This window comes from Alligator mississippiensis, chromosome 11 (assembly GCF_030867095.1).
Source record: "Alligator mississippiensis isolate rAllMis1 chromosome 11, rAllMis1, whole genome shotgun sequence".
NCBI lineage: Eukaryota > Metazoa > Chordata > Crocodylia > Alligatoridae > Alligator > Alligator mississippiensis.
Window position 1 is genome coordinate 13,938,818 of NC_081834.1, and position 18,852 is coordinate 13,957,669.

An 18,852-nucleotide genomic window follows, 5' to 3' on the forward strand; every position below is an offset into this window, starting at 1 on the left:
TTCACCTTTGCTGGGCTCTCCAGGACACACTCCACTAATCTGCTGCCGAGGCCACGCTGTTTTAGCAGGGTTGATCTCTCTCCCATGACGGGTGGGGGAGATGGAAGGCCTAAGGCTAGTGAACACTGAAAAACAACAGCCTCTCCCTCCTGTGTCTAACCTCTGCCACACCGATGCAGGCAGTGAGGACAGGAAGGCCAGATGTTCCTTGGCAGCCAGACCTCTGTGTTTTTGCCACAGGGCTTTTTATTCTATAGGTTGTCTCTTACAGGAGAAAGGTCCAGTGAGGAGGCCTTTCCTGACTTCCTCAGCACCTTTCCCAGAGCCCTGGTGGAGAGAAGGCAGCAAATAGCAGTGGTTTCCCTTCCTTTCCTCAATATACAATCCTCACTTGCAGACCTTTCTATTCTGGGCACATATCTCAGCAAATGGGGAACCCCATTCCCTAGGAGCTGGCATGTCCATGACAGAAGCAGTGCACTTTCCAGCTGAGGGGGGGAAGCTGGCTGTTTTCATAGTTTCATAGTTGGGAGGGTTGGGAGGGACCTCAATATCATCGAGTCTGGCCCCCTGCCCTGGGTCATACAGCCCCAGCCAGGTGACTGGCATCTCTGGGCATCTAATGCCAGGTGACTGGTATCTCTGCCCTTCTAGCCAGAGGTGCTCCTTGCAATCTTCTAGCTCTGACTGACAAACATCATCTCCCCATCCTCAAGTAGCCTGGGCAGAGGCATGAATGCTGGACCCTTTGTCCCCTGTGTCTACTGCTCCTGCCATTACAATGACAAAAGAAAGAAATGCCAACAAAAGAAAGAAATGCATGGGCTAAGATGGTCCAGACCCCAAAGGGAACTTCTGAAAAAACAAGTTTGCTTTCCATCTATATTCCCCAAATAACCTCCAGACTCAGTGACTGCACTTCCCAGAGATCCTTTACTAAAAGGCCTGGAGCCCACAGGCTGAGTTTGTACAGCTCACCGTGATCATAAATTCTCTCTGCACTTAAAACAGAATGGCTGTGAGGTTCACAAATGACCTTGTTATCTGGAGCTCTGTCTCCAAGCCTAGACCTGCTTGGATTCCCAAAAGAAGCCAGAACAGAGCAATCCTGGTGTTAGTTAAGATGGTATCAAAGACTGCCCCACAATAGGGCCAGCAGCCCTAATCCCTGCAGAATCTAGACTCAATTATGAGCCCCCTAGAGTCTCAGCAAAAATCTACTGGCCACAAACATGAACCAGATCCAGATCCAGGTCAGACCCAGGCCATCCCTATCCCACAGCTGATCAGCAGTTCCCAGCAGGCAGGCGCACACACATTGCATCAACTGCCCTCACATTTGGGATGAATCCCCCTACCTTTGTTGGCAGCTGTAGTTATATCAAGAACTGGCGGGGCCCTGAAAACCCACTTCTCCTCACAACCAAAGATGAAGTAGAGACTATTTCTGAATCCATGCATCTCCACTCTGGGATGGTGTTTCCACAGTCAGTCACTTCTCTATGTGTTACACACATAACAAGCCCCTCTCCCTGTTACACACATAACAAGCCCCTCTGCCTCTATTCCCACACTTGCAGGGCTAATTTTAACCACCCAAAGGCAGATAAGATCCTCTATCAGGCAACACTTTGGAACCCCGCAGACTCCAAGTACTTAAGCATCCAAATGCTGCAGACCTCTCAATGGCCTCACCTTTCCTTTTTTACTCCTCAAAGGAAAACTCATTCAGAACCATTATCTTAAATAAACCCTAACAAACCAGAGCACCTGCAATTAGAGCCGGAATAAGTGATCTGCTTGTGATTGCACAGCTGGGGTCTAAAGACTCGTAAGTGCATTCAGAAAGGGCCAGAAATAGAAGGCACTGGAAGGCAGCAAAGAAACCCAGGCTGCTTGACAGGTGGAAACCTCTCTCAAAGAGGCTAAGAGGAGAAAAAACATTACTTCACTGAGGAGCTGGGGTCAAGAATAACCATTCAAGCAAATAAAAGTTCACTGCATGAGTGCAGCTCTGTCCTGGAGTGCACCACCTCTAGGACCCGAGTCCTCACCAGCCCTGCCAGTGGCCCTGGAGCCTGACTCTAGGCCCCCCAGCTATTCCTCAGTAAAGACCTGGGGGAGTCCAGTGGCTCAGATGGGAAAATGATCCAAAGGCCTAGTGAAAAAAATAGTTAAAGGAACAGAGGCAAGATCCCCAACGAAGCAGCAGCAGGGGAAGACCACTGCACTGCCAGCCAGGCAGTCTTCGCCCTGACTTGCGTCCAGCTTCAGCAAAAGGAAGCCACTCCTGTTGGCGGGGATTGAGACAGTATCCCTTGATCTTGCCAGCTACTGTACCCAGCGAGGGCAGCCCAAGACTATGAGCAGAGTGACATTTCCACTAATCCTTTTATCCCCAGCTTCTACGTGCGGCTGCTGCAAAAATTGTCAAGCCCCCAGCAGGCCGAGCTCCTTCCGAGGCAGCAGCTGGGAAGAAGAAGGAAGGCTGTCCTGCTGTGCTGGCACAAGTCTCTCAATGCGTCTCTGGAGGGGACTTTTGCAAGCCATCAGATGCTTGCAAGGCTGGTCCAGGGGCTATGGAGAGACCAGATGGGAAGCCTTGGGTGGGCCAGGTAATGGAGGGAGAGGGGACAGACATATGAGCATTCAGCATGAGACCAAATCCTGTTCCACTAGGGCCCAGACCTCTGCTCTGCCCTTATCTACCCCAGTCCTCTGTCTCAGAAGACTCCCTGAGTTATCACTAAAGCCACTTCTCTCTAGGACAGAGGCATTTAAAGGCTAAAATATCATCCTTTACATGAGACAGGGGTAAAGAGCACAGCATAAACACCTATGGCAGACTGCAGCATTGGGTGGTTTAATGATGCCCAAATTAGTTGGCTTGCATTGCAGAAAGAGTCCAGTCAGGGCAGCATGGGGGTTTATGCAAACTAACTCACCTTGCTGCTCAGCAGTGTAGTACCCTGTTTTATGGCAGGGTAGCTGTCCCACACCGAGATGTCTGCCACTGCAGCTATGCTGCTTCTTGTACATTATCTCTACATTACCCTGCAGTCTGAAACACAGAAATACCCTTAGACAGGCAGTCCTAGGTCTGGGTTCCTCCCAGCACCATCCAAGGTTTCTTATTTTATGACCACAGCTCTGTACACTGCTAATTGCTGGAGCCAGGAGAGGTCTCCTTCTTGTTAGAGTGACTCACAAGATGACCAGGGAGTCTATCCTGGATGTCAATCCCAGAGATGCCTCAGACAGAAAGCAGCTGTGAATGTCACACATGGAAAGGGCTCTCCAGCAAGACGACTTGCCTGAGCGCACACAACCAAAAGCACAGACTTATCTTTCATGGACTGGGAGCACAGCAGCCAGAAGAACAGAAATGTTGCCTTCTCTCAAAACATACACTACTTCCTTCTGAACCAGGCATACCCGGAGCATACAATAGCGCCCAGCATGTTAGTTTCCAAAATCCATTAGGATGTTAACTGAACAATACACTTACTTATCTGAGTGCCAGAAAGACAAGGAAAGAAATACATTAAAGGACATTATAAATCTTACCCAGCCCACACAGTAAACAAACCCGTATTTCATCATAACGCAAAAACCTTAACTCTGACATGATAAATGCTATTTTTTTTCCCCCAGCGGTAATTACAAAAGCCTAAAAGGAAACCATTTTGAAAAAGAAACAATTATGTACACATTAATGACACAAACTGAGTAGCCTCAAATGCAGGTTCACACAGAAGCACAGAGAAGTAGGGCTAGAAGGGACCTCCAGAGGTCATCTAGTCCAACCCCCTGCCTGAGGCAGGATCAGCCCTATCCAAACCATCCCGTATAATCTATAATCTAAATTTGACATAAGTACTGTCAACCCTGACACAACACATGACATAGCACCCTAACACACCACAGGTAAAGCAGAGGAACCACAGCAGCCAACTCCTGCTTCGATAAAAGGTTGTTAGCATACCCTTCTGGTTAGATCCCACTCCCCCCTGCTAAAGGAAGGCAAACCCCCCCACAGTCCTAAACCAATCCAACCATAGGCAACATTCCTTCCTGAACACAAACATAGTGATCGGTCTGAGCCTGAGAGAAGGGGCAAGACCCTCTGCAACCAGGAACCTCTGGCTTTAAGTCTCTGTAGGAGCACTGGCATACTTCAGTCACAGTCCCCAGCCTTGGCTGTGTCCAACACACAATGCCTCTGAGGAAGGCTTAAACACCCTGACACAACATATGTAGTAGCAAGAGGGAGGGAGAGAGCAACCATCAAAACCCAGAAGTATGGGAAATACCCATAGTAGAACATAGACCTAGCCTTTCATAGTGATGGAGAGTCCACAGCCTCCCCTGGCAGTCTACTCCACTGCCTCATTGTCTGAACACCAAAGAAGTTTTCCCTGATATCCAACCTAAATCTACTTTACTGAAACTTCAAGCCACTGGTTCATGTACAAACGCATACATGTATAACCTCATCAATTATATGCAGTATTACTCCGACAAAGCAGAAAACACTACCATTTGACCAAACAATTCAACAGTTGATTGATAAGTGCATTAAGTCATCATATTTCCATGAACTGGTATCTCTTACCGAAATAAAATAATAAAATTAAATAAAATATTTAGATGCTACAATCAAAATAGCTCAGACTACATATTAGAGGACTTCTAAGGTCAGAGTTAAGTATGGTATATCCTAATGGAATATGCACTTCTCTAAGCTCTATATAAGGTTTATGCTGTAGCACTGTAAAATTTTTGATGTCCTTAATTACTTATGACCATGATTTCTAAGTGCTTGGGTTCAGTAGATGGTCTGTTAAGCAAGTACTTTTGCTGTCACTTGGCAACTGTAACCGGTTTTCCAAGATGAAGCTTTTTGGTTTTTGAGTTCACATCCCCTCTGTGCAGACATCAAGAGACAAATATACCCCACTGAGAAGGCTTCATTTATCTCCCTTTACCAGTAACATGCCCATGCTGACGGCAGCACATGCCTGTAAAGTTAAAAGAGTGAATATTTTTGGAAGGTATGACTGGTTTTCATTGGAATGGCTGACAGCAGAAGACTCAAAGCAACTGCTCAACATATGGCTCTCCCCAGGCATGTGGACACAAGAGATCTAACCAATCAGTCCAGCTTTTACCTCCTGTCCCCACACCAGAGCTCAGGGGAGTCTTCTCTCATAACAATCACTCAGGCGCTTTATTTCAAATGTGTGATCTGTACATAGGCTGGGAATTCAGACTGCTGAACTCATCTACTTATTGTTCTGGAAAACAAAATACTGCAGCCCTTTATACAGAAAAGATAAAGGCTCCTGGGTTTGGAGGTTCCTTGGGACACCATCTAGCATGCTCAGAAGTTCCCAGGTTGGCGGGGCATTATAGAATGGCTTGCCTCTTTCCTATACCGACTGCAGAGTCTCAGGCCCTATCAACATCCCCAGAGAAGACTGAGGGGGGGTGGATTTGATAACAGTTTTCAAATACCTGAAGGGCAATTACAGAGAGGATGGAGATACACTATTGTCTGTGACAAGACAAGAAGAAATGGTCTTAAATTGCAGCAAGGGAAATTTAGGTTGGGTAGTAAGAACCTTTCACTATGGGGAGAGTTAAGCACTGGAACAAGCTACCCGGAGAGGATGTGTAATTCCCATCCTTGGAAATTTTTAAGAGCAGATGAGACAAACACTTGAATGGTTGAATTGGCTGAATCAGGGATGATCCTTCCTTGTTCAGGGGTTGGACTAGATCAGCAATTCTCAGTCTGTGGGTCACAACCCAGAAGTGGGTCGCAAAAATATAAGAAAGGGTCACAAGCAAATTTAAAAAATGGATCAAACTTTAGCAATCGATTCTCCCTTGAAGGAGGAAAATATGGGAAACCGTGGCTTTTCCCTTGCAGGCTTGCAAAGTTCCAGCCTGTGAGGGGCTGTTTAGGGCCCCCCTGCCCCACACACTGGGGGTCTGGGGGTAGGGGGCAGTGGGTCGGGAGTGAGGGGCACTGGGTCAGGACTGGTCACTGATGTTTACAGATGGGTCCTGGTACAAAATAGGCTGAGAAGCACTGTACTCGATGACCTCAGGAGGTCACTTCCAGCCCAACTTTTCTATGATCCTAGGCTTCTATGTCCTGAACCTTCAGACAAACGCATCACAGGCCGGACCCACTCAGATGCCATTTTAACAAGTCAATAATTAGGAGCACAACTGTCAGCCACATGCCTGAAGCAAGGAAGGGAGATGTGTGTCTGCAAACCCCTGTTTGCTAGAAGTTAACGAGCTGTGCGGGTTCAGGCTGTGTGCTGGGGCATGCTGCTGCCCCCATCCGCAGACCCCTGAACTCCACAGAAAGGCAAACCTCTACCGGCTGCCTCAGGGCTGCTAAAGAAATGAGTGCTCATTAGAACTTCAAATCAAACCCAGCCCTATTATGAGACCCCTTAATCTGTCAACTGCCCAGCAAGAAAGACCTGCTCAGAGTTTGCACTTTCTCCAACCCCCCTGTCAGCACCCTTGTCTCCTTTACTGGCTCCTTCACTGTTTTCTTCTCCCCATGCTCATTTACCTTTATTTATGGCACACTCCATCCCCTGCTTCTCCACACTTGCCCTCACTGGTCCACCCTGAGGAATAACAGGATTGGCGATAACCTTTCCAAAGAGATGCAACAGAACTGGAGTCAGGGGGTGACTACTCACATGTAGCGCAGATGAGGGTTCTTGGCAAACGCCCGTGGCTGGATATTTCGAAGTCCTGAGTTCTTGATTGTCCTGGAAGAGGATTTAAAAGGACAGTGATAGAGCAAAAGACTGAGGCTCACTGGGCTTTCAAAGCCCTTTGCTAAACTTAAGGAGATGCCCATACAAATGAGTGACAGGCCGAGTGAGACAGCATCGGAGTGGATGCCTTGGGAGTCAGTGAATATGGGGAGAGGAGGAAGCCTTAATCTCTCATTGCACATAACCTGGGTAAGGTTGCAAATCAAGAGGAACTGGGTTGCTTCTAATGCGATAAACTTTGCCCTATCCTAGAACAGGCAAAATGCAAGCCCCCGCTATGCAGCCTTCCCCCTCAGTCCCAAATGTTCAGCCTCTCTACTGTTGCGATCTTGGCCTTTTCCCCCAATAGCATGACCAATGTATCTCAGTCTCAGACAGCAGTCTTCCCCGCTATTGCAGACCTGGCTTCCCACAACACATCTCTGCCAATGAACCTCAAGCCACACCTGCAGCCTCCACATCTCTTGCTATTTTTGTTCCTTGAGTCCCTCAGGCCAACTGCTCTAGAGATGTGTGATGGGCATTTTTATCCCCTGGGGAACCCCATGTACATTTTACTGAAGGAAAAATCCCTTCACTTCGAGCGCACAGGGAAAAACAAGCCTTTTCCTAGCAGGGAAAAGGACACTTGAGAAGGCTCCTCTTCCTCTGTCGCTCTGGAGAAGCTAAATCAGCACCACAGCCATGATTTATTAATATACTTTATGAACAGAAATACCTGGCTCCATTGCAGCTTTCCTACATTAAATGAGAACCAGCAACCCAGCATGCTTACACTGTGGATTTCCTAAATACACTACTAGCAGGGGTTCAGTTTACAGGATGCTCAGCAATATACTCTCTCCTTTCCTGGCCTGTGGTCAAGTGGTAGCTAATGCAGGCTTCCCAGTGAAACAGGCCTGGACAGCTTCAACTTAACCCCTTGCGGATGCTGGGTGCATTATAAAACCATTGTCTGCTACAAAATCATTCATCTCCTGCTTAAGAGAGAAGCAGGCAGCTTGAGGCACTGGAAGGGGATTTGAGAGAGCTGGGTTGTATTCCTGGATCTACCACACTTTCTGAGTCCCTGGCAAAGCACATCATTTCTGTGTACCTTGGTTTCCTGTCTGCAACATGGGGATTATAATACTTTTCTACCTCACCAGGGTACCATGCGGATACACACTCTAATGATTGTGAAGCACTTGGGTACTCTGGTGATGGGAGCCATGGAAGTACCTAAATAGTTAGAAATAGCTGGCGCTTTGCATCTTTGAGTATCTACAGAGCAGTGCATGGGCCCAGGACTAGAACAGCAGGGGGTGAGATAAGTCAGGATTAACAAGCGCTGGCACAGTTGTGGTGAGCTTCAAGCCTGCCTGATCAGGGAGCCAATGAGGGCTGAAAAGTATCCAAAGTTAAAAGTTGGGGTTCTTCATTCTGGGCTGTCTGGCAGTAAACTATTGCCCATAGCAGCCAGTCATTGAACATGCTCAAAATATCAAGGGGGCAGAGGTGCTAGGACAAAAGGAGCAGCACTTTCTTGCTGGACCTTCCAACCAGGCCAAAAATAGCTGCCTAGTCCCATCCCTCAGGCCTCCTTCTCACACACGTGGGTCATACTCACAGCCTCTGGAGTCCTGTGTACAGCTCCATGTCTACAGCATTCAACGTCTGCAAGTTCTTCCAGTTTTCTATGTGTCTGTGAAGAGGAAGGAAAAGCTCAGCTCTTAGCAAACCAGGTCAAGATGGCCTGTTCCACACAGGTGACTCACTGCTTGACCCAGGCAGTGGACAGCAGCCAGAAAGCTGCCCCTACATTAGACAGACCCACCCCCTTGCTCTGCCCTGAAAGGGAAAGGTGTGAGGATTAGACCCGGTTGCATCTTCTACCCCCATGCTCCCAAACTTATGTGGTTTCCATAACGCCAGGGAAATAAGCAATTTCTTGCATCACTTTTATTTCTGTTACTTGGATCCTTTAAAGGTAAAACTATCTCCTTTGGTTTCCTTCCACTCCCACCCTTAAATCTTTCACTAAGAAGCCAAGGAAGATATGCAGGGCTTAGCAGTTAATGTAGACCAGCTGGGAGGCCGACGTCCTGGCTTGTGTTCCTGACTCTGCCTCTGGGGCACAGTGCATCCTTGGGCAAGTTGATTCCCTGTTGCCTCTCACTTGGCACATCAGTAAAACAGAAATCATGAGCAAAATTCTTGCAAAAAAAGCACTTGAGCCATGTTAAACTACTTAGTGGCTGAGCCCATGACAGCTAGTCATTTGATCCCTGCACCTGGTGCAAGAAAGAAGGACCGAGTCTTCCAGTCCAACTGGCCAGGCAGAGGGGACGCTGCTCTCAAGACCCAAAGCTAGCACATAGTATCGGGGCTCAGAGCTTGGAAGGGAATTAGTGGGATCTAATGAATACTTTGGTGGAGAAAAAAAAAAAGCTGGAAGTAACTAAGAGCTAGGAATGGGGGGTGGAGGGGGTGCAGTTGGGAAGCTAGCAGGGGCAATGGAGAACTTGTGGTAGTTAGGATGGGGTTCTGGGCCCCTGAGGAATAGCAACTAAGGGAATAAAAGCTTGAAGCAGCTTTGGGAAGATGAAGGGGCTTTATGAACCTGAGCAGGTTGGGGCCCTCAGGGTAGAAAGGGATGAGGCAGCTTCTTGTGGCCTCCACTTTTCCCCACTACATCCCCTCATTTTAACCTCCACCCCAGCCCCTCTCCCTCCCTGCCAGCACAGCTGCTGCTTGCCCCACTTCCCTGGGAGCTCCTCAACTTGCCCCACATCAGCAAGAGGAGCACAACAGCAGAAAGGTCACTTGCCAGCATGAAGCCTGGAATCAGTGTCCCCACCTGCAGCTGCAGGGAGGATCTGCCACTTCGCTCATGGATCGATCTGTCTGAAGACAGTCCCACAGGGTGAGCATCTAATTCTCCTGCCCTGTCCCATAGCACAACAGCACCTCAAAGTCTTGAAGGGATTTATCCTCGCTGCACCCTGTGAGGGAAGGACCTACCACTGACACCACTGTGCTGATGCCAAAGCACAGAGGGAACGTATGACTTGACCAAGGTCACATCAACAGTCAGTGTCAGCTCTCTGAATGCGGTTTTCAAGTCCCTATCTGACCAGAGGTTAACCTCTTCCTTGCCAAGCACTGGATAGTCTATATAGACCCTGTCCCATTCCATTACTGGACACAACTTAGATTTTCATTGGGAGGCTGGAGCTGCAGGGTGGCTTGGTTGGTTGTTATATCAACTCCACAGGGCAGGAATGATGCTTATCCAACCAGTTAACAGAGGGGACTAGGCAGGGTCTTACTCTTTCTTGGCTGGGGAGTGTTGTAGGTGAGGTGGTGTCAGGCAGAGTTTGTAAAGCGTGTCTTTATTATGAATTCCTCCTATGCCTGGAGCATTCTGGCAGGCATGTAATGGAGAATGAAAACAGAAATAGATCTGTCAGCACTGAATTTTTATTCAGTAAATATTAGAGCTGGTGGAAGGTGACAGATCGACAGCCCCAGATAATGGAGCCCCCTGTTAAACCACACGATAGGAACAACACAGGCAGCAGCAACAGCAGCATGACATGCTTCTGACAGGCCTGAACTCCTGCTCACGGGCTTCAACCCTGACCTAGTGGGACCCTAAGTCAAAGAGAGGTAAATGTATTCTCCTTGGCCCATTCTGGCCTTGACCTCTGTTCTGACATGGCCAAAAAGGAACTAGTTCATGTCGATGATGATTTTGGAGATGGGGTGAAATGGACCCTTATCTACCAGGAACTGGAGCTTCACCCATGAGCTTGCAGAGCATGAGCCACTCAACAGACCTGCACACAAACCTAGGCTGACCTGGAATTGCTGACCCAAAATGGACTGGCTCTACATGCCATTTTCAGTCCCTAGCACTATCCCTCTGCAAAACAACAAGACTCTTTCTGCCCCATGTGATACTTCCTGCACTGGAAACAGCAGGAAACTTCCCACTGGATAAGTAAGGGCAAAACACCTTCCACTTCTTATAGAAGCCTTCAGCCGTGAAGCAATTTCAACAGGGTATAAAGATTGGTGAGCAAAGCTACTTCCCACACTCATGACAGCCATATGGCTGGGCCATAAGCAGACAGCTCACTGGAGTCTGAAGACATCTGCCTTGGAGGTTTGAGTCCTGGTCTGTTGGTAGCTTCCAGAGAGACTCAGTGAGGTAGTCACCTCTTTAATCTCTCATTCACGTGCATCCTTAGCGTGAGTCCCAGTAACTCACGTTCTGCTAAGGGCTGTGCTCCATCGCCCACAAAACACCAGCCCAGGGTGGATGTTCTTTTCTCAGAGACTGAGGCCAAAGACCACCTTACCCAGAGCACAAAGATTCAGGTCAACTTCTCATAGGAGCTCTACCCAACAGGGAAAATCGCCACAAGAGACCGAGGGGCAGCAATGGTGGGTTTCAGGAAAGAAACTTCATCACTTTACTAAACCAAGAGGGGATTTTATGCAAGGTCTAGAAGGGAAAGGAGAAGACCTCCCCACCTCTCCCATCCCAAACAGGGGTCTGTATTCAGGCTTAAGTAGCACTTATTCTTCAAGAAGAAAGCTCCTCTAAGATGGAAGCTCATGGACCTACTTTATTTGTTCCTCAAATGCTTAAGAGGGAAAAAAAAAGGAACTAAACTCCTGCAATGAACATGTCTCTGATCCCAGTGCATGCATCCAAGAAGTGCAAAGACCCAGAAGAGACACGCATTTGATTTCCACATGTTCTGTAATTGCCTGCATATCCAGAGCAGTTAGCTTAAGGACACAAAATAAAATCCCAACTGGCTTCTGCATGACAGTTTAAGTTACAGTTCATCTTAAACTATCTGCTCATCAGCTTGGCTTGCCTGTGTTCCAGTGAGAAAGAGATGCAGGATATTATTAAAGCAATGATGCATTCACTGGCAACACACGTGGTTTCGGCAGTCACTCACAGAATGGAGGACCAGCTAGAAGGAGTCAGTACAGAGAATCCATGTATTAATAGCAAAGGGCAGAAATGCAGGGTCAGATGGAAGTTCACTGGCAGGCTTTCATGGGTGGTCCATAACTAAAACATACCCAGAGATGATGGACGGACAAGCCACACTAGTCCAGGGCTAGATGCAGACTGACAATGTCACCACACCCCAACACAGTGTCAAGCCTGGAGAGGGACCCTCCACTGGGAAGGAACATTGTGGCAGGAAGCAGCCTTCAAAGTGCTTAGAGACGTAAAAGACATATACCAAGTCTGAAACATGAGGGTCCAGAGCTTTAGGGAACAGGCTGAGCAGCCCTGAGATGAGAACCCAGGAGCAAAAGACTGAGACCTGACTTGATGTGGTCGTAATGTTCATGCACCTGTTAAGAAACCCTCCAGGGTCTGTGAAGGGTGTCTAAAGACAAGTGGGCAAGACATCAGCTCTCAAGGATGCTGCTGTACAGCAGGGAAATATGCTGGTAGAGCTGCCTGAGGACCTGGTACTAAGTTGCTGGTATGCTCTGGGTCAGGGTGCATGTGTCAGAGCTGTACCAAGGAAGCTTTAAAAAAAACTCTCACAATCTTGTCTTTTCTGAGCATTAAAAATGTCCCAAGATAGATAAATGCAAGTGCCAACTGAATTGCACTGTGAGAACCAACCTGTGGCCACATAATTGAACATGACGGCTGAGGATTAGGAAATATAAGGCAAGATCCCTAAGGCCAGTGATTGAATCCTCCCAGCTCAGCATGGCACAAAACTCCACAAGGGAGTCAGTCCCGACAGTGACATCAAACCTGACCGCGTCCACCCACAGAGATAGTACTCGACCTATATTGCAGCCTCCTAGCCCCTGAAGGCCAGAAGTGACCTCCCAAACCCAGATCCCCTTTCACATGTTATTAATTTATAGCCACATTCGTTATGCACAAAGGCAGAGATGTGGACAAGCGAGTGCATACACACAGGGAAATCACAGATGGGAATCCCAAACCATAATGTACAACAGACTCTCTGGCTAAGGAAAGACTTGGTATTTCAGTCCATCCTGAATTAGGAGTGTAAAACAGAGGAGCATCCTGGGTCAATCAGTCCAGCCCCCTACTACTGCAGACAACTCCATCACATAATCCCTTTCATAAAGGGATCAAACCCCATTTTACAACTAATCGAGTATTTTTCTCCACTAATCCCACTGTAGAACTTAATTTCTTGGGTGCTTAAAATCCTTCAATATCTCCACTCGAAAATTACTCCTACCAATAGAGACCCATTTGCTCCTGCACTGATGCTAAATTTCTTTTCCCTTCTGGATGTTTACCCACCTGATACATTTACATACAACAGTCGTGTCCGCTCCCAGCCTTAATTTGTGAAGCTATACAAGCCAAGTCGTTTTAGTCTCTTTTTCTCTAAGCACCCTAGTTGCCTCTCTGCACCTGCTCCCATCAGAATTCATCTCTCTTGATCTTGGCTCATCAGACCTGTATCCAGTACTCCAGATGAGATCTCACCACTGCCTTGGACAACAGTATTACTATTGGAAATATCTTCCCTGACACTGTCCAAAACTATTTTCACAGCTGAAGACATTGGTGGCTCACATGTAACAACTAGTACACATAGGTCTTTCATCTCCTCAGCCATTTCCAACTGATGAGATCCAGCTCATGGAAGACATTCAGATTATCAGTCTTAAAATGCATGCTTTTGCCCTGTGTTACTGAATTCCATCCCATTTCTATGTCTCAAGGCCATTCAGTTCATGCTCTATGAAATCCTGATCCTCGGCTGCATTAATAAAGCCTCCCAACATTATGTCATCAGCAAGTTTCATTAGCACTTTCCTACTTTCTATGCCAAAGTCGTTAGTGAAAGTATTAAATAAGATCAGTCTCTAGACTGATCCTTGAGGAGCTTCACAAGTAACTCCCCTCCAGCCTGAAACGTTCCCTTTTCACAGTCCCCATCATCATCTTTTTTAGCCAGTTCTCTTATAACTGTTGTACAAATCCCACCCCCTCACCCTCAATCTTCTCCAAAATAACTGATAATTTCCTTTGTGGCACTATATCAAGTTTGGTTCTGAAGTGCAAGTAGAATAAATCTACCAGCTCTTATAGAAATGGTATCAGGTTAGTCTGGCCCAATCTAATTTTGGTAAAACTATGTTGTATTATATCCCACTGTCCATTTACCTCCAGGTCTTTAGTTACTCTTTCCTTCCAAATTTGTTGTAAAGCTTGCATACCATCAAGGTCAAGCTCAACAGTAGTTGCTGTTTGTAATACACTATCGATCCAGGCTGTTCATGTTACATCACTAGAAATAAAGTTTCGCACTTCACCAGTTCACTATTGCCTGCTTGCCTGCTTCCACAGCCCCTGGGAATAACACAGTAAGATGTTGTCACGTAACACTCATCTGTACATCTCAAATCACTACAAGCAGTTGTAGTCAGTAGGCAGGCAGGCATCATTTCCACCACTGCCCACAAGTAGGCACAAAGGTACAGAGAGAGGTTGGAAGCTGTATTTTCAAGTGACCAGCAATACTGGCTGCTTCATTTTGGGTGTAAGTGCCTGCAGACTGGCTTTCAGCAATGCTGAGCATCTGCATCACCAGGTAAAAGCAACCAGTGCCTGGTGTCAGCTCCTCTTAGGAATAGGGCTCCAGCAAGCGGTTCAAACTAAGCACCCAAAACAAGGGGCTGCCTTTGAAAATATTGGCCTAAGTGATGTGACCAAATCCCTGCAGCAAGTCTAGGGTAGAGATATAGACCAAGAGTCCGATGCCTTATATCAGGCATATACATCCCCAGGGTGATGTATACTGTATAGTCTATACACATTCCAGGCATGTTTTACACTATAGATAAGAAATGGGTTCCAAAATAGCTTCTGGCTCTGACTTCCTACGCAGCCTTGACTTAGCCACTTATCTTCTCTGGATCTCACCTTCCCCCTACCTCTGCAAATAGAGAATAATATTTATCTAATTATACACATTTTTATAAAAGCACTTTGTGATCTACAAACAAACCACAGAAAAGCAAAATATTGAATATGTGCATGATCTCACACACACAGTCCATTTATATCTTGCCTAGCCTGTAGGAGTGGCTTTTCATCAAGACACCATCATCTGCACATGATGCCTGAGCAGATGAGATGGCCCCTTCCTAGATATGCAGCATCAGTGCCACATTTGTGTTCAGATCCTGGGCCATGAAAGCATCACAGGATTGCAGTAAGCAAGCAGGGCCCGAACAAACATACGTGTGCACGCAGGATAGAAAAGCAAGCAGAGTGTTTGACTGCGCTCATGTAGGCCAACAAAGAAATTGATTTGTCATCTGAGCATTTCATGTCTAGTGATCCAGACAGCAGCATTAGCTTTCAATTAACTGATATGTTTAGCATTATAAACAAACTGTCTAGCATGTCAGACCACACAGGCACGAATGTGAAGGGAAGAAAGAGGCCCTCTACTAAGAGCATCAGCCAGCAGGACCTAACTCTTTGCCTCTCCCCAGCTGTCAGGAGAAAGCAAGCCAGCCACCAGCTGCAACCTGGACTGATGGCTACATGAAAAGTTGACAGACCCAAAGGCTTCTTATGACTCCCACTCCAGTACATGCTGTAACTGGTGCTCTGTTTGAGATGCTGCTACAAGACAAAGCAGTGATTTCTTGCAAACCCCACAACTGAATGGCTAATGAATCTATTGGATCTGCTGCAGCTTACAGAGGACATGCTGGTGATCTGGGTCAGTTCCAGAGTTTTCTGGAGATGTCACCTATCTATTGATCGATCTTAGGTACTTCAACTTTATCGTGCATCAGCAGATGCACGACGAATAGATCCAAAGAGGTGATACTTCCCCTGTATCGGGCGCTGGTCAGACCGCAGTTGGAGTACTGCGTGCAGTTCTGGGCACCACACTTCAAGAGGGATGCGGATAACCTGGAGAGGGTCCAGAGAAGGGCCACTCATATGGTTAAGGGCTTGCAGGCCAAGCCCTACGAGGAGAGACTAGAGAACCTGGACCTTTTCAGCCTCCGCAAGAGAAGGTTGAGAGGTGAGCTTGTGGCTGCCTATAAGTTCATCACGGGGCACAGAAGGGAATTGGTGAGGTTTTATTCACCAGGGCGCCCCTGGGGGTTACAAGAAACAATGGCCACAAGCTAGCAGAGAGCAGATTTAGATTGGACATCAGGAAGAACTTCTTCACAGTTCGAGTGGCCAAGGTCTGGAACGGGCTCCCAAGGGAGGTGGTGCTCTCCCCTACCCTGGGGGTCTTCAAGAGGAGGTTGGATATGCATCTAGCTGGGGTCATCTAGACCCAGCACTCTTTCCTGCTTATGCAGGGGGTCGGACTCGATGATCTATTGAGGTCCCTTCCGACCCTAACATCTATGAATCTATGAATCTATGAACAGCATCCACCTCTTCCCCACACTCCTCTTCCCCCTCCCCTCACTCCCCTGCTCCCCTATTAGAGCCACTTCAACTAAGAGCATGCCTTGCCCTACCAGTGACACCATCTTTCAATGCCTGTTCTTTTAGTGGTGAGTAATGGTAACAAAGGCTCCCACAGCTTTTCACCAGTTCCAGCTCTCCTACCACAGACAAATCATTGCTACAAGGTTGGTTGGCCATACAGCCACCTGGCACAGATGTCAGGATGGAAAGGAAGCTAAGCCTCCAGCTTCAACCACAGGGGGTAGAAGGGAAAACACATAGGGAGCCAAGGGTTAGGATTCCTACTGCAATAGTGAGGACATTCAGATGCAAGATCCAGCAGCAAGGCCTGTGGCTTTATGCTCCACCTGAAAATAGCACAGTGCTGGGGCACTGGGGTCTGTAATGGTCCAGAGGAAGTTGCTCGCATGGGTCCTTAGAGCACAGCACCTCCTAGTACCTCACTGGGGCACTGGGATGAGAAGGAAGGATGTCACCTGTGCAGGCTCCCATGCCACTTTCTAGGGCTCTACTGGGGCAATGGGATCGGCATGAAGTCAGAGGAGAGAGTGCTCATCCGCCCCTCCCTGGAGTCTCCCAAGAGCTTGTGCTCTCAGCAGCCCATTGATACCGGTGACAGCTGAGCCGTCTCGCACAGGTTAATGCTGCCCAGATGTTCCCAGTCAGTGCTAGACAAGCTTTTCCCTTTATTTTTCAGATGAGTTTGTGTCTGTGTGTGCAAAACCTCAGAACTCAGAGGCTCAGTCCAGGGACCCGGGATCAAAGGCAACAACTGTGACAGAGAATAAATGAGCAATTCCTGGCAAGTTCCACCAGATCAGCACGGTGACAGAGCTGGCTCAGACCACTGCCTCAGCTAAAGCCTTCCTCCGAGTTGACAGCAAGCAGGGAGGAGGGGAAGGGGGCCTTTCCCTTCCAAGGAGGCTAGCAAAGACTCACAACAGAGTGACTCAGCCCCTCTTCCCTTAGGCCCTATAGCTCAGGTACAAGTGGCCTCTCTGAGAATACAGATCTCCGTTTGCCTTCCCTGTGACTCATGTAACCCTCCCTCCCGCACCTGAAGCATCATCTCAGGTCTGGGAACCCAGGGCTGACCCTAGCCAGGGGCTCAGAAGAAGCATGATGGATGACTTCATTGGACTCACCACGCCTAATGTAGATGCTTCTGTGAAACACAGCACTTGTCCCTTCCTCTCCGAGCTTGGAGCATCTGTCAGAAACCCAAGAGAAGCTGGTCTGCGCACCCGTGCAGCACTCTCCACTCCCGCTGACATCTTTTTTCCAGCTAATGGTGGCTCCGAGATACCTGGCTAACAGTAGCTGTTTGTTCCACTAACCAGGGATTGCCACTGGCAGGGCATTTATGAATCAAGACACCTGCTAGCTGAAAAAAAAAGCTTTCCCAATCCAGCCACAGTCAAAAAGCAGAGCTCAGCAGTCATACCAGTCTAGCCAGAGGCTGGAAATTTAGATGTCCAAAGGATTTGCACATCTATGGCTTTCAGTGTCATTTGCAGGCCACCCGAAGCAGCTGCACAGCACACCTGGTACTCGGGACATTAATTTCCCCCTTGACCTCATTTTCTCCCAGGAAGGTGTAAAATGGAGGTCAGCTAACCTTGCTTGCTAGCACAGCACCCAGACATAGGTATCTAAATAAGATCCTCCTCTTTCTTATCAGAGATCAAAATGCTCCTAAATCACTGCTAGGGAAGAGGAAAGCAGTTTGTCTCAACTCCAACCATAGCTTACATACCCCATGAGTGAGACACAGAAGAAAGCCCATTGTGGATGAAAACCCCTGCCTCTGCATATGCCCTCCAAAATATCTCCCCTATGAGAGCTAAACAGTAGAGTGTGGATGTCAAAATTTTGCAGTCATCTTTAACCCACCCCTGAGTACTCAACATGATTTTCTGAAGAAACTGTAAAGAAATCAAGCCACCTTTATTATAAAGCACTGATCACATGCATTTAATAACTGCAAGCATGAAGGATGTAATTCCCTTAATATAGAAGGTATAAAAGTGAATCACTAGCTGAGCAGTAGGTGAAAGTGCATCAGAATAAATACTTATGAGGGTGAAATTTTGCCCATTAAAAGTGTGGAATCCCCCTTTCCACAGATCACCCAGCACCAAAGAAGCTGGCATCTCTAAAGGACAATTCAAGATTTCTGGGAGAAAAAAAAATATTCCAGTTTGCAGAAATTATTATTAGAGTAACTAGGGTGTAATTGTGATTTGTCAAGGTAATGATCATTAAACATAACACACCTCTATATTTTCTAATCTCCTCTGCTAGCCAGGCCCTTCTGGAGCTCAGGTGAGGGTGGATGCTGTCGAAAAGGTATGCCCCGAACTCTGGAAACACAGCAGCTAAGCTGATCTTCCATGGACCCAACTTCACACAACCCCATGTCCTGCATGGGACCACTTGGAGGAAGGGTGGCTCAGAAAGGTACCAAAACAAAGCAAATGGTGGTCATTAAAATGACATGTACAGGAAACAAACTGGACCAACATACAGCCAGCAAGAAACAAGGCTCAGACTTGTACCAATGCG

General features: G+C 47.5%; 1 protein-coding gene across 5 annotated transcripts in view; it reads right to left on the reverse strand.

Annotated features, from left to right (window-relative positions):
• Positions 1-18,852, reverse strand: part of NTRK3 (neurotrophic receptor tyrosine kinase 3) — a 314,023-nt gene that overhangs the window by 246,952 nt on the left and 48,219 nt on the right. For all 5 annotated transcript variants that reach the window (XM_019477848.2, XM_006263817.4, XM_006263816.4 and 2 more), the window contains exons 2-3: positions 8,422-8,496; positions 6,732-6,803 (exon numbers count right to left, since the gene is read on the reverse strand). In XM_019477848.2, the coding sequence (XP_019333393.1) occupies positions 6,732-6,803; positions 8,422-8,496 (147 nt within the window). The remainder of the gene's footprint in view (positions 1-6,731; positions 6,804-8,421; positions 8,497-18,852) is intronic.